The following is a 20,525-nucleotide window of genomic DNA, read 5'->3' as shown; positions in this document are numbered from 1 at the left end:
TCTGAGTGGGCCCCAAAATCACAACACACGGCTTCACAGGCTCTGGTGTCTGGCCAGGGCGAGACCCACCCCACGACCGCCTCCCCCATGGGTCACAGCGGCCCAGCTGCCTCGGGACACTGCCCCACCCTCCTCTGACTCTCCTGCTCTCAGGGCATTCCTGGGGCTCGGCTTGGGGTGGGCAGGGCTTGGGCCTGGCTGGCCACGTCCCACATGCTAGCTCTGACCTGTGAGGAAGGGGTGGAGAAGCTGCCTCCAGCAAGGGCAGAGTCAAGGGCCCAGCACGAAAGCCAAAGGGTGTAAGGGTCCCCGGGGACCCCAGCCTCAGGCCAGTGCTGGGCCTGGGTCCTGAGCCCCGTGGCTGTCCCCTCGAGGGAGGACATAGACCTGAGCCCCCCTCACAGCCCTGGCCGGGGAGCTTCCAACTAGGGATAAATGGGGGGAGTGTCCCGTCCACACCAGGGCCCCCCAGGGCTCCCCCGGGACAGTGCCCCCCACCGCAGCAAAGGGCACTCAGCCAGGGTGGAAACAAAAGGCCCCTGTGAGGCCAGGGACGAGTGCTAGGAGGGTCCCGCCACGGCGGGCTTTGCTTGCGCCACGCCACACTCGGTTTTGAAAATGATCAAAACACCGAGCTAAGCAAATATTTATTAAATGAAACCACTTTTGTAACTCTTGGGCTTTGAGAGAAGCTGAAAAAACAAACAGGGCGCCGAGGGAGGTTTCGGGGCAGCCCGGGCTCCGAGGGCCGGCCACTCCCTCTTTTTCCATGAAACACGTCGTGCTTTCAAGAGCCCGAGTCTCTCGCCACTGCCCCGAGACGGCTGCGGGAGAGCGGATTTTCCAGCTGGGAAGTGGGCTGAGAGTGAGTGAGGACTGGGTGGGCAAGAGTGGGCCGCCTACCTCGTCCCTCGTGTACACGCAGACTGGGGTGGCCCCGCTGGGGTGCTGCAGGCACTCCCTGGGAGGAGAGGAAAGAAACCGTCAGGTACCCCAGGGCACCTCAGCCAGTGCCACGGAGGCCCGGGGCAGGAGACTCAGAAAGCAAAGGTGTGGGGCCCTCACCCACCCCTTACCCAGAACAGCGTCCCAGGCCGAGGCCACAGCCCTCAGCCCAGGCCCCCACTGTGCCCCACAAGTACCGGGAGGAGACACCTGACAGCTGGAGGCACTCCCAAGGAGCATGGCCTGCGGTGCGTGGCCTGGGGGCTCCCCCCACCTCCAGTCTTGGGGCTGATGGCAGGACATGAAGCCGCCGATACGGCCCAGGGACCACACGGGAGGGACAAGCAGCGCTGGCTCCGGAATGCGGCTCATGGCCACCTTCACTCAGAAGCCTGAGCGTGAGGGTCCCAAGGTCTGGGCTTTCATCTAAAGCCACCCGCTAAGAGGAGGTGCCCCTGTCTCCACTGCCTGCTGTCCTCCCTCAGTGCCGACGCCTGATGTCACCAAAGCATGGGGGGAGGGGTGCTGCACTCCGCTCACGCCCGCTTGCCCGTGGCCGGGGAGGCCGTACTTGTAAGTCCATGTCGGACTCTGCCACCAGTGTCTTTCTGAGCCTTGCCCCCCAGGAGACACAGCTGGACCCGTGCATAAGTGGGCGTGCATATGCAGCATGCTCCCACACAGGCCTGATGTGCACAGCAGCCTGGGAGATAGGCGTATCCCACCACATACAGCCCCAGAGCACGTGAACTGCTGGCGGCACCTGCTGCATAACGGGGGCTCGCCTGTGTTTCCAACTCCCCACCGTCAATTCCTCCCCACTGAGAAAAACAAAAGCCTGTCTCAGGCCTTCCTCGGAGACGGAGACGCCCCTGATCAGTCCCTCTCCAGGGAGGGGAATCCGAGAGGAGGGGGCAGGTGGCCGGAGCCTAGGCAAAGGGGAGGCCAGGGTTGGCCTCAGGTCAGGCAGGTGCCCTGCCGGACCCTATGGCCAGTGTGGCTTGCAGGGGCTCAGGTGGGACAGGAAGACACCTGTCTTCAGGTCAGGTGGTGACCAGAACACAGGGCATAAAGATAAGGTGAGAGCTGGGCTGGAAACTGCTTACAGCAACACCCTGGGATGGAAGGGTCAGAGGACAGGGTGTCTGCAGTGTCCAGGTCGAGACACCCATGCACGTACATGCACAGAGCGGGCTCCTGGGACAGGAGCTATCAGCCTCCGCCTGAACCCACCTGTGTGCTTATAGGGCCGCAGGGGCCCATCATGGGCCCACCGTGCACTCGCCATGCTCCTGACCCTGGGATCTGCTGACCTACTCGAAAGGGCAGGACTCAGCCGGGCACAGTGGCTCCCGCCTGTAATCCCAGCACTTTGCGGGGCTGAGAAGGGCGGATCACGAGGTCAGGAGATTGAGACCATCCTGGCTAACATGGTGAAACCCTGTCTCTACTAAAAATACAAACAATTAGCCATGCGTGGTGGCGGGCACCTGTAGTCCCAGCTATTTGGGAGGCTGAGGCAGGAGAATGGTGTGAACCCAGGAGGCGGAGCTTGCAGTGAGCCGAGATGGCGCCACTGCACTCCAGCCTGGGCCACAGAGCAAGACTCCGTCTCAAAAAAAAAAAAAATGGTCAGGACTCGCCTCCGTGAAATGGGAACAGACCAAGCAGAAAAGTCAGAGGTGCCACACCCAGGACAGGCCCAGCCCCGCCACCTGGGGACTCGGCCATGTGTGTGGGTTTGACGTGTTTTCTTTTGTTTCGTGGCCTCTATTTTTCATGTCCTCACTCCTAGGGGAGGGGCATCCCTTCCCCGCCCCAGCCCCAACTCTGACAGCCTGGTCCGGCTGCAGAGGCCCCGCAGGGCCGTGAACTTAGCCCCATGCTCTCCCTGGACCCACTGCCTACAATGAAGCCCCTTCCCCGATGGCCTCTGGCCTGTGGAGCGCGTGCGCACCACGCACATGGCGGATGTCCTCTGCACACAGGCTGGGACACGCTCGCTGAGCTCCCATCCCACAGAAAAGCCAACAAAGGGCCTCGGATTTGCCTTCCCTCCAAATGGCTGGAGACTCGGCCCAGAGGCCCCGAGACCCAGGACTCAGGAAAACACAAGGCCCCAAAATGCACGGAGCAGAGCCTGGACAGAGGCGGAGCGAGGCCTCAAGGAAGCACAGCCCCCAGGGCCAGGAAGGGGAACGGGGAGGGCCGAGGGTCCTGGCTCCCTAGCAGGATAGGGATGGCCAGGGGCCGGAGACGGCCACGAGGCCACTTATCTATGGCTGGGAAGCACTGGACCGTGTGGTGGCCGGAGTCCCAACTCACAGTCCTTCCCCGGCACCGACCGCCAGCTTGGGGACCTCAAATCACAAACAGGGACAGAGCACAGCAGCGTGACATCAAACGCCAGCCAGGCTTTGATGTGCAGCTCCTCCAGAGGGATCAGATTCCCTCGTGCGGGATCTGAGGGAGCGGCTTGTGAACACGTTGTGTGGCGGCCAGCGGAGGGGAGGGGCGGCCGGCAATCGGTTCCAGACCTTCTGCGCCGGCCCAGCGCGCAGGACGACATGGCCCGGGGGAAATTCCAGCGCCCGAGGAGACAGAGCCCCCTGTGCCTGGCGAAGCCACCCCCGCCTGCCCCCTAAGCAGACCTCTGCAAGGCCCAATGCCTGCAAGGGCAAGACCCAGGGCCTCCCGGGGACCCTAGGCCAGGCCAAGCCACCAGACACCACGCTCCGAAGCCAGAAATGCAAGACAGGGTGCTGTTGGGCGCGTCCGCGGGTGCCTGCTCGCAGCGGGGTACTGGCACACTTTCACGCACTCTGCAGCTCTGCAGCCAGCAGAGCTCCCCGCTTGGCCAGGGCCAGAAGCCAGCGGGACGGCCAGGAGGGCAGACACGCCCCTGCTGCTGGCTTCGCCGGCATATTCTTTATGCACCACAAACCCCGCCCCGGTGGGGCCCCACTCCGGCAAGGCGCGGCTGTGTGCTGGGGACAAGGCAGTGAGTCTGGAGCCCTCCGTGTTCATGTCCTGTCTGGGTCTGACAAAGCTGGGTGCAAACACAGGTGCTGACGAGAGCCTAGGCAGCAGCACGCGCCCTGCCGGGAACAGAAGCCCGCAGAGCTGTGGCTGCAGGCCAGGAGCCACTCGGCTCGGGGAGGCCCGCAGAGGGCACCACCCACCACACGACAGCCCAGCCGAGAAGTGGGCTGGACAGAGCCTGGGAGAGCCTCAGGGGAAGGCAGCCTCCGGCCGTCCCAACCCAGCCAGGTCCGGACAGGGATGGACAAGGATGAACAGGGATGAACAGGGACAGACAGGGATGGACAGGGATGGGCCCCAGAGCTCTGAGCTGGCCTGGCAGCATGCATAGACCCACCCTGAGTGTGGCCACAGCCGGTGCTCCACCTGGCAGAGCCCTGTTCTCACCGGCAGCCCCTCCCTACAGCCCAGCACACCCAGAGGGCTGCAGAAATCGCCCGGCTTTCCTGGAGCCACAGCTTTACCCACAGAAGGAGGAACGGGCTGAGATGCACTCAGCCAGACCCCAAGCACTGAGTCAAGGCTGGGAGCAGAGGGCTGGGCACCTGGGAAGAGATCCAGCCGGGGGCCGGGCACACTGGGGAGCCACTCCCACCTGGGGTGCCCATGCCAGCACAGCCCGGGGGCACCTCTGAGAGAGGGCAAATCCCCTCCACGGCCGAGCTCATGAATCTGACATTTACAGAAAGCCCATGCTGCTCCCTCACGGTCTCCAGACGGAAAGCAGCTCAGCTGCTGTGTGAGCTCCCTCGGCTCACCCTCGGTCACCCCCAACAGTCCCCGCTTCTCTTCCTGCTCAGCAGCTCAGCATGGTCCGTCCACACCCCTGCCTTTCACCACCGCTCCATGGCAACCAGGTCCCTACAGGACTTGGGGTTCAAGCTACGGGACTCGCTCGCCTGCCCCCGTGGACTGCCCCGACATGCCACAGCACCCCCCGAGTCGCAGTAGGACCTCCCGGGGCTCGTGCCTGCTGGCTCTAAACCCACGGAGAGAAACTCCTCATAGGAAATCCTTTGGCATTAACAACCTGAACCCCAGCAAAGACGCTGGCCAGAAAGGTGCTCCCTGTCCTTCTCCGGGTGCCTCCAGGAGGGCCCGTAGGCAATGAAATCCTCGTTTCCATCTCATGCGTCTCCTATCACGGAAGGCACACTCCCCATCATAAAGATCCCAAACTCAGACACGGGCCCACCGGGCAGGTGGAAACAGTGTCCCCCAGAACTCAGTGTGGCTATTCACACCCCTCTGCTGGGCAGAACCTTCAGATTACAGGGAAAATGGGAAAGCTTGAAGCCAGCAGTGTGCAGCCTCCGTCTCCTGCCTCCCTGCGGCAGAGCCTGAGAGGCAGAGCGGAGGAGCGGCCAGTCCACGAGGACCCGGCCCAGACCGAGATGCTCCAAGTGCACAGTACACGCAGGTCTCAAGGACTTTGCACAACAAAAGCATGAGACGGCTTGCTTTTCTACTGACTACGTGTCCAGGAAGTCGTATTTTGGGTATACTGAGTTAATTACACATATCACTAAAGCTAATGACACCTATTTTTATTTCTTCTTTTTTTTTTTTTTTTTTTGAAGCGGAGTCTCGCTTTGCCGCCCAGGCTGGAGTGCAGTGGCCGGATCTCAGCTCACTGCAAGCTCCGCCTCCCGGGTTCACGCCATTCTCCTGCCTCAGCCTCCCAAGTAGCTGGGACTACAGGTGCCCGCCACCTCGCCCGGCTAGTTTTCTGTATTTTTTTTTTTAGTAGAGACGGGGTTTCACCATGTCGGCCAGGATGGTCTCGATCTCCTGACCTCGTGATCCGCCCGTCTCGGCCTCCCAAAGTGCTGGGATTACAGGCTTGAGCCACCGCGCCTGGCCTACTTCTTCTTTAACGCAGTAACAAGAAAAAGTGAGTCACTGGCCAGGTGCGGTGGCTCACGCCTGTAATCCCAGCACTTTGGGAGGCCGGGGTGGGGTAGATCACCTGAGGTCTGGAGTTCCAGACAAGCCTGGCCAACATGGTGAAACTCCGTCCCTAAAAAAATACAAAGACTAGCCCGGCATGATGGCGCGCACCAGTAATCCCAGCTACTCGGGTGGCTGAGGCAGGAGAATTGCTTGAACCCGGGAGGCGGAGACTGCAGTGAGCCAAGATGGCACCACTGCACTCCAGCCTGGGTGAAAGAAAAGAAAACGTGAGTCACCTCCATGGCTGACACATGTGGCTCACTGGCATCCCCAAGGCCCCTGCTGCTCGAGTCGCTGGTCAGGCCAGGGCTGCGTGCGATGGTGACACCCTTGCAGTGGAGCTGTGACCTTTCAAACATGTGGCGGTCTCCATCCAAGGAAATCACCCAGGGGTCCCCAAATACACAAAGCAGGCTCTGTCCCAGGGCAACTCCTGGGCAGGCTACAGGCCTGCAGTCCCCAGCCATGGAACTCCCCTTCCAAGCACAGCGCTTACACTGCCCCTGGACTCAGACCTCCTCCGAAGCACACGAAGGGGAGAAACAACAGCTTCCCACCTGTCCCACTCTGCGAACACCTGGAGTTCCCAAGGCCTCCCCAAGCCTCCTGGGCCAGTGCAGGAACACTAGGCACGAGACAGCCTTCCTCCCTCATGCAGACCTGCTGGGGACCAGCTTCCAGCACAGAGCCCACGAGGCACTCCAGCCTCACCGTGGGGCTGGCAACGCCAACGCCACCCACCACGAAACCTCGTCCACATCCTGCTCCATGGTTAGCAAACTCCAGCTTCTGGGACGAAGCTTGGGTCTGAGCTTTTAGAAATGTATTTATTTATTATTTATTTATTTTTGAGACGGAGTCTCAGTCTGTCACCCAGGCTGGAATGCAGTGGTGTGATGTCGGCTCACTGCAACCTCCACCTCCTGGGTTCAAGTGATTCTCCTGCCTTAACTTCCCGAGTAGCTGGGATTACAGGCACCTGCCACCACACCCGGTTAATTTTTGTACTTTTAGTAGAGACAGGGTTTCACCATGTTGGCCAGGCTGGTCTCAAACTCCTGACCTCAGGTGATCTGCCTGCCTCAGCCTCCCAAAGTGCTGGGATTACACGTGAGAGCCGCCATGCCCGTCCCAGAGATAAAATGTAAGGAAACCCTGTCTTAAATTCCACCTCTGGAATTTAGCCCACGGGAGGAGCTGGAGTGGGTGACCAGGTGCAAAGGCCTCCAGCTGCAGGCTCTGCTCCAGCCCTGCTTGGGATGCCCTGAGACACAGCCAGACACCCCGCAACACCCACATGACACCCACATGATGGAACAGCATGGCTGTGAGGAGTGACAGGTGCGGGACCCTCCAGGAAGACGTCCACAGCATATTCACCAGCAATAAGAGTCAGCCACAAATCACTCTACACCCCAGGCATGAGCGTTCACCAAATGAGATGTACGTGCAGACACACCCGGAGACAGACCCACACCGCCACGCAGACCAGGGCCCCAGGCTGAGGGCTCCGGGCTTCACTACCACACTACCAATGGCCCCACCACCTGCTGTCCTGGTTTCTCGAAAGAGTTGCCCCACTTGCTCCAGGTTTGGTTTTTTTTTTTTTTTTTTTTGAGACGGACTCTCGCTCCATTGCCCAGGCTGGAGTGCAGCGGTGCAATCTTGGCTCACTGAAATCTCCGCCTCCTGGGTTCAAGCAATTCTTCTGCCTCAGCCTTCTGAGTAGCTGGGACTACAGGCGCCCACCAGCACGCCCGGCTAATTTTTGTATTTTTAGTAGAGACGGGGTTTCACCATATTGGCCAGGCTGGTCTCGAACTCCTGACCTCATGATCCGCCCACCTCAGCCTCCCAAAGTGCTGGGATTACAGGGGTGAGCCACCGCACCCGGACCTGTTGTTTCTTTTTACTGTTTTTTTTTTTTTTTTTTGGAGACGGAGTTTTGCTCTTATTGCCCAGGGTGGAGTGCAGTGGTGTGATCTCAGCTCACTGCAACCTCCTCCAAAGCGCCCAAACCCACCCCCATAGCCACCACCAAAGCCACCTCCAGAACCACCATGCCCGGCCACACCTGTTGCTTCTTAAACTAAGTTTCACACAAGGTTTAGAGTCTGTCGAAGAGGCTTATGCTACCGCAATGCCCGCCCCACCTCTCCAGACACCCTTGGGCTCCTCCCCAGTGGCAGCGCCGGGCTACTCCGGGCCACTTCCTCACCTCCATCCCCATCTGAGGGCTGACAGCACAGCCAGGGAGGACGGCCCTCACCAAGCACCCATGCCCGTGGGAGCACTAGATTCTGCTCATGCCCGGAGGCACTGCGCAGCCCGGGGACATTTCCTTCAGGACGTTCATCTTTCCTGACTTCTGTTCCCCGTGCTGTTTGGTTTTCTTCTCGCCCTCTGCCACTATTCTCTCAAGAAGCAGCACAGAGCCAGGGCGCCGGGCTCCCCAGTCCTCACCCAGCACCCACACAGCGCCTGGGGTCACCCACCTCCCTGCCTGGCACCATTCCTGCCTCGAGTTCCGCTCACCCCTGCTCAAGGCTTCGCTTTTCTCTTAGGCTCTGTCACCTCCTACCTCGGGTCTCGCTCACCCCTGCCTGTGGCTTCGGCTTTGCTCTTAGGCTCCATCACTGTTGTTTGAGTTGCGTTTTGGAGGGAAAATTCTGTGCTTGTCCTTAACCCGCTGCCATCCCCAGAGGTCTCCATTCACCCCAACACCTGCCAGGATGGCTTCCATCCCCATGCCCACTGAGACCCAACCTGCAGACCTCAGTGCCCTCACCCATGAATGCAACACCTGTGCCACACAGCAGGAGCAGGCTCGGCCTGGGGCCACCAGGAGCACCCGACACACAGCCACCTTCCCAGTGTGGTGCTACTGTCAGACAGACGGGCCTGGCCCCCTGTGCAACTTCCTGGCGCCCGGCGGCGCAGCCGCCTTCCCGGCGCCCACGATGCTGAACACCCCAGCCCGGGTACGGCGCGGGTGGGCAGGTAGGCCGATGGATGGGCAGGCAGGGCCACTTTGGGCGGCAGGATGGCAGCAGGTGGCGGGCATTTGGAGCCCGATGCAGACACGCCTTCCCGATTACTGCAGACCTTCCCAGCCCAGGTGCATCAGGCCTATTCCAGCCCGATGCACAGACATCTTCCCAGTGCCCGACGCTCAGCCACCCCACAGGCCCCACACTCAGCCCTCAAGACATGAACTCACTCCATCCACACACCAGCTGGGGCACAGGTGAGGAAACCGAGGCCCAGGGAGGGTGAGAACCTCCCAGGCTCACAGCAAACCCCAGCCCTGAATCCTTCCATTCTGCTGACTGAGCCTTTTACTGTCGACCAAGACTTCCAGCCACAATGAAAAGACCCAAATTGACAAAGTGCCCATTTTTACACATTCAGGAACAACGTTTAAACCATTAAGTGACAGATAGAAACTGATACACACCAATTACTTATTTTTATTTTTATTTTTGAGACAGAGTCTCGTTCTGTCACTCAGGCTGGAATGCAGTGGTGTGATCTCAGCTCACTGCTACCTCCACCTCCCGGGCTCAAGTGACCCTCCCACCTCAGCCTCCGGGGTAGCTGGGACCACAGGCACGCACCACCATGCCTGGCCTAACATTGCTATTTTTTGTAGAGGAGGGGTTTCACTATGTTGCCAAGGCTGGTCTCAAACTCATGAGCTCAAGTGATCCGCCAGCCTCGACCTCCCGGAGTGCTGGGATTACAGGTGTCAGCCACTGTGCCCAGTCAGCCAATTACTATTAAGAAGATTTTCTGGCCAGGCGCGGTGGCTCATGCCTGTAATCCCAGCACTTTGGGAAGCCGAGACGGGCGGATCACGAGGTCAGGAGATCAAGACCACCCTGGCTAACACGGTGAAACCCTGTCTCTACTAAAAAATACAAAAAACTAGCTGGTCGTGGTGGCGGGCGCCTGTAGTCCCAGCTACTCAGGAGGCTGAGGCAGGAGAATGGCGTGAACCCAGGAGGCGGAGCTTGCAGTGAGCCGAGATCGCGCCACTGCACTCCAGCCTGGGTGACAGAGCGAGACTCCGCTTCAAAAAAAAAAAAAAAAAGAAAATTTTCTGGTGGAGCACAGCAGCTCACGCCTGTAATCCCAACAATTTGGGTGGCTGAGATGGGTGGATCGCTTGAGCCCATGGTTCAAGAGCAGCCTAAGTGACCAACACAGTGAGGCCCTGCCTCTTAAAAAAAAGACTTTATGAGCCCATCCAGGGGAATCAAGCACAGGGAGCCCTGTCCCCAGCACCAAACGTCTCCCCTTGGCACTCACCAGGCCCCCACAACGACAGAAGCACATCCCTGCTCTTCTAGGAGGGCAAGACTGGGCCGCTGGGCCCATGAAGCTCAGAATGATGAGCCGTGACCGGCCCATCCCCGAGGCTGCTGCTCGTGAACCGGCAGCCCACACACCCCTCCTCTACCGAGGAGTGCAAAGTGCCCAGAGGCACCACAGGCCAGCACAGAGCTTGGGTGTTCAGCTCTGGACCAGATCCAGTAACCACAACAGCTTTCCCACCAAACGGGGTAGGAAAGAGCCCACTGGCCCACTGAGGCTCACCTGGTCTGTGCAAAATGGCTGAGAAGCTCCCAGAGGCTCTGGCCTGAACAGAAACAGTCCTGCAGCCTGGAGCCATCGTCCAGCTGCAGAGCGATGCGAACCTGGAGAGTACCAGACGTGAGAAACTTCCTTAGGAAGAAAGGCAACCATTCTGTCTAAACCCCAGACTGATTCTCCAGGCGCAGAGACGGCGACTGCCCCTGCCCCGGCCTCCGGGGAGAGGCTGACCCCCACGGAGAAGGCTGCCCTCCTGTGTACTCTGGAGTGAGGGCCATGGAGGCTCCCTGGCAGGGCTGCACCAGCATGTGTCTGTGCATGTGTGTGTGCGGATGTGTGCAAGGGTGTGTGCAGGTATGTGTGTGAGGGTGTGTCCAGGTGTGTGTGCATGTGTGTGCGAGAGTGTGTGCAGGTGTGTGTGCATGTGTGTGTGCAGGTGTGTGGGTGTGCAGGTGTGTGAGCATGTGTGTGTGGGTGTGTACAGGTGTGTGCACGGATGTATCTGCAGATATGTGTGCAGGTGTGTGCATGTGCATGTGCAGGTATGTCCATGTCTGTGTGTGGGCGTGTGCAGGTGTGTGTGCATGTGTGTGTGGTGTGTGGAGGTGTGTGTGTGTGTACACAGGTGTGTGCATGTTTCTATGGGTGGGTGGTGTGTGCGGGTGTGTGCAGGTGTATGTGTGTGCATGTTTGTGTGCGGGTATGTGGGTGTGTGCATGTGTGTGCGAGTTGGGGGGGTGTGTGCACGCGCACATGTTTGTGTGCGGTGTGTGTGCAGGTATGTGCAGGCGCCACGGGAGGGAACTGTGTTGGAGACACTCCTCGTGTCCCAGTGGAGGCTTCAAAAGATTGCAGCTCCACGGAACCTGACTGCAGCCGCAGGAGACACCCTGAGCTAAGCTGCTTCCAGATTCCTGACGCTCAGAAACCACATGAGATGGTAAATCTTTTTTTTTTTTTTTTTGGAGACAGAGGCTCACTCTGTCGCCAGACTGGAGTGCAGTGGAGCGATCTCAGTTCACTACAACTCCACCTCCCGGGTTCAAGCGATTCCCCTGTCTCAGCCTCCCAAGTAGCTGAGATTACAGGTGTGTGCCACCACATCCAGCTGCTTTTTGTATTTTTAGTAAAAACAGGGTTTCACCACGTTGGCCAGGATGGTCTCAATTTCTTGACCTCATGATCCCCCGGCCTCGGCCTCCTAAAGTGCCGGGATTACAGGATTACAGCTGAGCCACTGCGCCAGGTCCACTATATCTTAACATCCCAACTTTTTTTTTTTTTTTGAGAGTCTTGCTCTTCACCCAGGCTGGAGTGCAGTGGCGCAATCTCGGCTCACTGCAAGCTCCGCCTCCCGGGTTCACACCATTCTCCTGCCTCAGCCTCCCGAGTAGCTGGGACTACAGGCACCCACCACCACACCCGGCTAATTTTTGTATTTTTAGTAGAGACAGGGTTTCATTATGTTGGCCAGGCTGGTCCCAAAGTCCTGACCTCAGGTGATCTGCCCACCTCGGCCTCCCAAAGTGCCCTGATCACAGGCTGCCCTTGCGGCATCCATGCAGCGCTTTGGGCTCTAACATTCTGGGCAATTCTATGAGCGGTGGTCAGGCTGGTGGGTGAATGCTGCTGACACCCCAAGCCGGGGAGGGCACAACTGACCCCACCAGAAAGCAAGTAAAACTTCCACACGAAGAATGATGCGGGCCGGGCACGGGGGCTCATGCCTGCAATCCTTTGGGAGTACTTCAGGAGGCCAAGGCAGGTGGATCACGAAGTCAGCAGTTCCAGACCAGCCTGGCCAACATGGTGAAATCCTGTCTCTACTAAAAATATAAAAGTTAGCTGGGCGCGGTGACAGACACCTGTAATCCCAGCTACTCGGGAGGCTGAGGCAGGAGAATCACTTGGGCCCACGAGGCGGAGGTTGCAGTAAGCCGAGATCCTATCATCGCACTCCAGCGTGGGTGACAGAAGAAGACTCTGTTTCAGGGAAAAAAAACAAAACAAAACAAAAAACGGCGCGGGTGGATCACGAGGTCAGGAGATCAAGACCATCCTGGTAGGCCGGGCGCGGTGGCTCAAGCCTGTAATCCCAGCACTTTGGGAGGCCGAGACGGGCGGATCACGAGGTCAGGAGATCGAGACCACCCTGGCTAACACGGTGAAACCCCATCTCTACTAAAAAATACAAAAAACTAGCCGGGCGAGGTGGCGGGTGCCTATAGTCCCAGCTACTCGGGAGGCTGAGGCAAGAGAATGGCGTAAACCCAGGAGGCGGAGCTTGCAGTGAGCTGAGATCCGGCCATTGCACTCCAGCCTGGGCGACAGAGCGAGACTCCGTCTCCAAAAAAAAAAAAAAAAAAAAAAAAGACCATCCTGGCTAACACGGTGAAACCCCGTCTCTGCTAAAAATACAAAAAACTTAGCCGGGCATGGTGGCGGGTGCCTGTAGTCCCAGCTACTCAGGAGGCTGAGGCAGGAGAACAGCGTGAACCTGGGAGGCGGAGCTTGCAGTGAGCCAAGGTTGCACCACTGCCCTCCAGCCTGGGCGACAGAGCGAGACTCCGTCTCAAAAAAAAAAAAAAACAACATGAAATGCTCATTTTCAGTCGCTAGTTAACAAAACACAGAAAGTTGCTTGGACCCAACCCAGGGAAGGCAGAATTGGTGCTAAGACTCATGTCCCTCCTTCCCCAGCACCCCCGACCGCCCCCCGGCCTCGGCCAGCTGAACGATTCTGTGCTCCACAGTCAGTCTGCCCCAGAGCACAGCCCACCATGTTCTCAGGCCCCTCACGGCTCCGGGAAGCAGGCACCATCTCCAGCTTGGCATTGTTGGGTAGGTTGGCGAATCTCCACTGCAGAGAAAGGTCGAGCACACTCCTCTGAAACCTGCAAGACAGACCAGAACCCACTCGCTGCCCTGCAGACCCTGATGCGCCCTGCCATCCACATCCCGCCATCCACGTCCTATGGCAGCTCCCCAATAGCAGGACGTCGTGAACTGCAGAGGCACAAGGCAGGTCCCTGATCACATGGGGCCTCCTGCAAGCAGAAGGGAACAGGGAAAAGGGAGAAGTGGGCCTTGGGGCGCACCGAGGGGGTTGCTCCTTCAGAGTCTGGGGTGCTGACAGCTCCAGTGCAGACTCTTGGAAAACAGAGAGAGAACGACTGGGGCGTGAACGCTGCTGCACTCGCAGACGCAGGGGTATCACAGCCCCCGGCCATCACAGCTGGAGCCACCACAGAAAACCCGGCTGGCCAGGCGCGGTGGCTCACGTCTAGAATCCCAGCACTTTGGGAGGCTGAAGAGGGTGGATCACCGAGGTCGGGAATTTGAGACTAGCCTGGCCAACATGGGTGAAACCCCGTCTCTACTAAAAATACTAAAAAAAAGCCAGGCATGGTGGCTCAGGCCTGTAATCCCAGCTACTCGGAGGCTGAGGCAGGAGAATCGCTTGAACCCAGGAGGCAGAGGCTGCAGTAAGCCGAGATCGTGCCACTGCACTCCAGCCTGGGCAACATGAGCAAAACTCCGTCTCAAAAAAAGAAATCTGAATATACTCAAAGTGGTGGGCCCCACTTTGGAAATGCAAGCTGCTGTTGAAGACAACTAGTGAAGAGAGTTTAGACAGCCTGGGGGCATCTGGAAGAATTAAGAGAGAACAAACTTTGCCATCAATCTTCAATACTGGCCAGAAAGTGACTCTGGATTTGCCACATGAAATGTCTAGGGCAAGACATGATAGCAGATGGGGGGAACCCGAGGGCAGGCAGGCTGGGAGCCTTGGAGAGGAGGGCACTGTTCATGCAGGGGCTGCATTCCTCTGCACTGGCTGTGCTTTGTAAGCAAGCGGTACCATTAGCAGAGGAAAAGGAGATCTGAAAACATGGCCATGGTGCTGCAGGACCTGCCTCAAAATCGCACTCACTGGTTCCCACCAGACACCACCACACAGACCACGGGCAGGTGAGCAATCAGAAGTAACAATGGGCCAGGCATGGTGGCTCACGCCTGTAATCCCAGCAATTTGGGAGGCCAAGACGGGAGGATCACTTGAGGTCAGGAGTTTGAGAGCAGTCTGGCCAATGTGGTGAAATCCCATCTCTACTAAAAATACAAAAATTAGCCAGGCGTGGCGGTGCACGCTTGTAGTCCCAGCTACTCGGGAGGCTGAGGTGGGAGAAGTGCTTCAAGCCGGGAGGCAGAGGTTGTAGTGGGCCGAGATTGTGCCATTGCACTCCAGCCTGAGTGACAGAGCGAGACTCCATCTCAAAAAAAAAAAAAAGAAAGAAAGAAAAATGAGGCCAGGTGCAGTGGCTCACACCTATCAACCCAGCACTTTAGGAGGCCAAGGCGGGCGGATCACTTGAGGTCAGGAATTTGAGAACAGCCTGGCCAACATAGTGAAACCCTGTCTTTACTAAAAATACAAAAATTAGCCGGGCATGGCATGTGACTGTAATTCCAGCTACTCAAGATGCTGAGGCACAAGAATCACTTGAACCCGGGAGGCAGAGGTTGCGGTGAGCTGAGATCATGCCACTGCACTCCAGCCTAGGTGACACAGCAAGACTCTGTTTCAAAATAATGGCCAGGGCACAGTGACTCATGTTTGTAACCCCAACACTTTGGGAGAGCAAGGTGGGCAGACCACCTGAGGTCAGGAGTTCAAGACCAGCCTGACCAACATGGTGAAACCCCGTTTCTACTAAAAACACAAAAATTAGCTGGGCATGGTGGCACATGCCTGTAATCCCACCTATCGGGAGGCTGGGGCAGGAGAATCGCTTGAACCTGGGAGACGGAGGTGGCAGTGGGCCGAGATAGCACCACTGCACTACAGCCTATGTGACAGAGTGAGACTCCATCTCAAAAAATAATAATAAAAAAGAAATAAAAATGAAACCCTAAGCCCCCAACCAACTGAACCGGCCTCTTCTCGGCCCAGTGGACCCCAGAAACCTTGAAAGCTGAGTTCCTGGCCATGGCTGGGTGGGAGATCAGACACACCCACAGGCTCTCTTCCCTAAGGGATAAACAGAAAGCAGCCTTTCCAAAGACTCTTGGGCTGGTATCTGCCATCAGCCAACCTTCCGCCAGGCCCTTCTCTCTTGCGGTTTCTTCAAAACAACCCACAGGTATTTCTTTCTGATAAGAAACCACCAACCATGGAGTCGTTCTGGCATAGTCAGGTTCTCGTGGCACAGTCAGGGTTCTCGTGGCATGGTCAGGGTTTTTGTGGCACGGTCAGGGTCTTCATGTCCGCTGGTTTGCCATTTATTTATTTATTTACTTACTTACTTTTTTTGTAGAGACAGGGTCTCACTATGTTCCCCAGGCTGATCTGGAATTCCTAGGCTCAAGCAATCCTCTGCCTCAGGCTCCCAAAGTGCTGGGATTACAGGCATGAGCCACTTAGCCCAGCCTGCTTCACCTCTGACTTCAGAGGCAAAAAATTCCACCCTCAGGTCATGCTGGCGCTGCCAATTTTTGAACATAGGACCCATGGAGAGGCAGGAAGCTCAATTGTGTGCATAGTTCTCCTTTCGTGAATACTCACGATCCTCCTATAGTGTATTAAGTACGTCTGTATCAGCCACCCCATTCGGTGTAAATCCCTGTCTTATTCTTCCCTCTCTTGAAGTGTCAGTTTCTAGCTTCTGGCTGGAGGCTACACTTCCTGGCCTGTTAGAATGGCCACCCTGCAAGCTGCAACCGGTTATGAGAAATAAAGCCCTCCTTTCCAAACGTATGAACCTCATTCTTCAGTTGACAAGAGAGACTGGAGAAGGATGGTGGGAAGCCCAAGACCACCTGGCACTCAGAGCACAGGTCCTGGGAGTATCACATGGTCCAAACACAAAGTAGAAGACTGGAATGACGTGGCAGATATCACCCCTAAGAAACTCCTCCCAGGAGAGCCCCGTAAGGCAGGGTGGGCAAGGCCGGGAGGACAGTCTCCTGCCCTCTGCCCCCAGTGTTAGGACAACAGTACTATAAAAACAGGTCTTTAAGGCCAGGCGCGGTGGCTCATGTCTGTAATCCCAGCACTTTGGGATGCTGAGGCGGGCGGATCACAAGGTCAGGAGTTCTAGACCATCCTGGTCAACGTGGTGAAACCCCGTCTCTACTAAAAATACAAAAATTAGCTGGGTGTGGTGGCAAGCACCTCTAATCCCAGCTACTTGGGAGGCTGAGGCAGGAGAATCATTTGAACCTACGAGGTGGAAGTTGCAGTGAGCTGAGACCACACCACTGCATTCCAGCCTGGGCGACAAGAGTGAAACCCTGTCTCAAAAAAAAAAAACCAGAAAACAGGTTTTTAAAGTAAAAAGCTTTGCGTGTGGGATAGACATGCATGTCTTACTCATATGAGGGCTCTGACCCTTCTGCTCAGACTCCTTGAGAGTCTGGCAGAAGCCCTGTCTTGGGAACAATACCCCCACACAGAACCGTGTGTGTAATTCCCAGGGCTGAGACTGCAGAGATCCACCCGCAGTTTTCAGGGCATCCTATTTTTTTTTTTTTTTTTTTTTTGAGACGGAGTCTCGCTCTGTCGCCCAGGCTGGAGTGCAGTGGCGCGATCTCGGCTCACTGCAAGCTCCGCCTCCCGGGTTCACGCCATTCTCCTGCCTCAGCCTCCCGAGTAGCTGGGACTACAGGCGCCCACAACCGCGCCCGGCTAATTTTTTTTTTTTTGTATTTTTAGTAGAGACGGGGTTTCACCGTGGTCTCGATCTCCTGACCTTGTGATCCGCCCGCCTCGGCCTCCCAAAGTGCTGGGATTACAGGCGTGAGCCACCGCGCCCGGCCAAGGGCATCCTATTTCTCCATGGCCAGCTCTTTCCCCTCAGAGTCCCACTGGGAACTTATGCAACCCAATGCCATAAAACCTACAGGAGGTTGAATGGTGGCTCCCCCAAAAAAAGACAGGTCAATGTCCTAACCCCCAGGACCTCTGAACATCTTACTGGGTATCCTGGTCTTTGGAGATGTAATGATAAATCATTCTAGATTATCCAAGAGGACCCAAAATCCAAAGACAAGGGTCTTCCAATGACAAGGGTCTTCCCAAGACACAGAGAAAACAGGAAAAGGCCACAAGAAATTGAAGACAGGGAGCAATCCGGCCACAAGCCAAGGAAAGGGAAGCTGGAAGAGGCAAGAGGGATTCTCCCTTAGGGCATTCGGAGAGAGTGTGGCCCTGCCAAGACCTTGGGTCTCCAGAGCTGGGAGGCAATATATGACTGTTTAAAACCACCTGGGGGCTTTTCCAAGTGAGAGCTAGTATATTCAGGGGGTAGGGGCATAGATAAACTCAGACCCTGCCGCTGAGCTGCAGCAAACTCACTTCAGATCATATTCACAGGGGTTGAAGTCCTGTCGCCGGCACGTGTCCTCCAGAACCTGGGGATGAGATGAAAGGACCGTGAACCGCTGAGTGCGCAGGGCTGGCGGGCGCGGTGGGCCAGGCCAACCAAGAGCACTCAGCTTCCTGGTGAGCCAGGTGGCTCTGCTCAGGCAAAGCCAAGCACAAGACCACACTATGGACGGTCCCTGCAACAGCTGCAGGCTCTCACCTGCAAATCCTGTTCACTCTCTCTCCCTTCCTCACCATCCCCTCAGTTTTGTAGGAAAACTCCGCTCAGGGTTCCCCTGCAGTACAGCAACACGGGCATCTTCCTAGCACACACCCTGGGCTCTCCTTCAAACCCTGTAGTTCTGCAACCTGCCTTAAACCTGCCTAGCACAGGCTACCCCTTGGCTCTGGCACGGTTCTGTACACCTGCTCCCACTGCCTGCACCTCCTCCGCCCCTCTTCTCCATGAGCCAAAGCCGTGGCCCTGGCACCAAGGGGTCCCGTGCAGTCTCTGCGGGAGTGCCCCACTTCCGCACTCTGCATGCCTGGCACCAACAGCCTCCTGGCTGCACCCTTCACCTGCCCAGGCCCGGCGACCCCACGCCGTGGGCTGCTCCCGCAAACTCCGAGTCGTGTGCACCTTCGGGTCCTCATGGTCCCCCACGCAGTAGAAGCTCAGTAAATACTTTTTTTTTTTTTTTTTGAGACGCAGCCTCGCTCTGTCTCCCAGGCTGGAGTGCAGTGCCGCGATCTCAGCTCACTGCAAGCTCCGCCTCCCGTGTTCACGCCATTCTCCTGCCTCAGCCTCCCGAGTAGCTGGGACTACAGGCGCCCACCACCACGCCCGGCTAATTTTTAAAAAAATTTTTTAGTAGAGACGGGGTTTCACCGTGTTAGCCAGGATGGTCTCGATCTCTTGACCTCATGATCCACCCGCCTCGGCCTCCCACCGCGCCCGGCCAATACTTTCACATGTAATTGATTCGAGGTCACAAGGTGCCCGACTAAAAGCGCAGTGCGTGACTCGGCAAAAATCGCTTCCAGGACCCACGGCCGGGACATTTGCAACCGCGCAACCCGGGCTCCCGCTCCGGGGGCACCCCGGGATGGGAACGCGGGTCTAGGGCTCCACTCTTCCCTCTTCCCGGCGCCCTCGCGAGCTGGGCTCGGCCAGGCGCTGAGTACTCGAGGGGAGTGAGACGCGGCACCGTTCCTACCTCACCCCTGGGAGGGCTCGGCACCCGCCCCCCACTTGGGACCCCCGGGACCTCCGCGGAAGCGCAGGTGCCCGCGGGCAGGGGGCGGGGCCGCCGCGCAGGAGGCCGCTCATTGGCCGCCGAGGCCCCGCCCCCGAACACCCGGACGCCGACCGCAGTGGGCGGGGCCTCGGCGCGGCGCCCCCTACCCGCCCACCCGTCCGCCACGGGCCGGCGGCCGCACCTGAAGCAGCACGGTGCTCGGCGTCACCTTCACCGTGTGGCGCCGGCCGTTCGGGGCCAGCACCGACACCGCGGAGCCTCCGCCGCCTGCCGGGGCCGCCATTTTCCGCTCACGTGACCCGCCGCCGGCCCGGCGTCAAACAACTTTATCGGCAACAGCCGGGACGCGCAGCCACGCGGCCTAGGGGCGGGGCCGCAGCGCGCTTCCGGGTCCCGCCAGGCCCCGCCTTTTCCCCGCCCACGGCGCACCGGCCCCGCCCTGGGGCCGCCGAAGCCCACGCCAGACCAGGCGACCCGGAGAGCGCGGCCAACCTCTGCCTCTGGGAAGCGCGGCTCCGACGGGCTCGCCGGGGCCAGGCTGGGCCGGGGCTGGGCGCGCGGTCACCCCCAGTGAGCGGCACTGAGCCGCGGGGTCCCAGCCGTCCGCGCTCGCCCATCCTCGCTTCCTCCCGGACCCTTCCCCACCTAGGTGCCCTGCTCTCCCCCGACCCTCGCGGCTTCCTCCACTCCAGCAGCTGAGCCTCTTCCCTGCGCACCTGTCCCTGTGGTCAGCGTCCACCTCCTGACCTTTATGCTTTGGGGCAGGCCCCCCGCCCCTGTACGAATCCTCCCTGGGTGTTGGGGGCTCGTGACCCTCAGTCTAGACCTGATTTCCTTCATCCTAAAATGGGAGTGCAATATCTGGCAGCCCTGCGGCTGCTGAGACGGTCCCTAAACCTGAGGGTAGGAAAGGCGGGAGACCGGTTTCAGAACCGTGGGGTGAGCGTACTTGAGTCTCACCGGAGCTCCTGCGGACCCACAGGCATTCGAGGACTTCCCGCACCAACGCATGCTGAGGAGGGGCTTGGTGGAAGTCTCAGAAAACACCTTCATCCCTAGCCGCCACAGCAGGGAAAGTACCTGGCCTCACTGCCACCAGGGCCACGTGCCACCAGCTCCAGGCTTTCAGAAGGAGCTGCCCTCCTGACTCGCAGCCGTCGAATGTGCTTAGCTCCCAGCACCTGGGCCAGTCATGGACAGCACTTGCACGTGTTCCCCCCGCCCCGCCCCCTCCACGGCTCAACCGGGCCTGGTGCTCCTCTTTCCATGTGCCTGCCTGTCTCTGCGGACTCTTGGCCAGGGCTCAGATGCGCAGAAGCCTATGGAAGGGGGAACTGGTGCAGTTATCAGTCAATCCTCCCACA

At 58.3% G+C, this 20,525-nt stretch overlaps 1 protein-coding gene across 6 annotated transcripts in view; it reads right to left on the bottom strand.

The window, feature by feature from the left end:
- The window catches only part of ASPSCR1 (ASPSCR1 tether for SLC2A4, UBX domain containing), a 44,364-nt gene extending 24,826 nt beyond the window's left edge, over nucleotides 1–19,538 (bottom strand). For 3 of the 6 annotated variants that reach the window (XM_009191502.3, XM_003913592.3, XM_009191506.3), the window contains exons 1-5: nucleotides 19,343–19,538; nucleotides 17,894–17,949; nucleotides 13,316–13,430; nucleotides 10,540–10,640; nucleotides 904–961 (exon numbers count right to left, since the gene is read on the bottom strand). In XM_009191502.3, the coding sequence (XP_009189766.2) occupies nucleotides 904–961; nucleotides 10,540–10,640; nucleotides 13,316–13,430; nucleotides 17,894–17,949; nucleotides 19,343–19,444 (432 nt within the window). In that variant the 5' untranslated portion in view covers nucleotides 19,445–19,538. Of the gene's footprint in view, nucleotides 1–903; nucleotides 962–10,539; nucleotides 10,641–13,315; nucleotides 13,431–17,893; nucleotides 17,950–18,481; nucleotides 18,602–19,342 lie in introns of those variants that run through there. The other 3 variants (XM_009191503.4, XM_009191505.3, XM_031657178.1) reach the window with 3 other exon arrangements.
- Nucleotides 19,539–20,525: the final 987 nt, after the last annotated feature.

Source organism: Papio anubis, chromosome 17 (genome assembly GCF_008728515.1).
Source record: "Papio anubis isolate 15944 chromosome 17, Panubis1.0, whole genome shotgun sequence".
In the NCBI taxonomy this organism is placed as follows: domain Eukaryota; kingdom Metazoa; phylum Chordata; class Mammalia; order Primates; family Cercopithecidae; genus Papio; species Papio anubis.
Note: the sequence above shows the minus strand (reverse complement) of the source record. Positions and strands in the feature narration are given on the sequence as shown.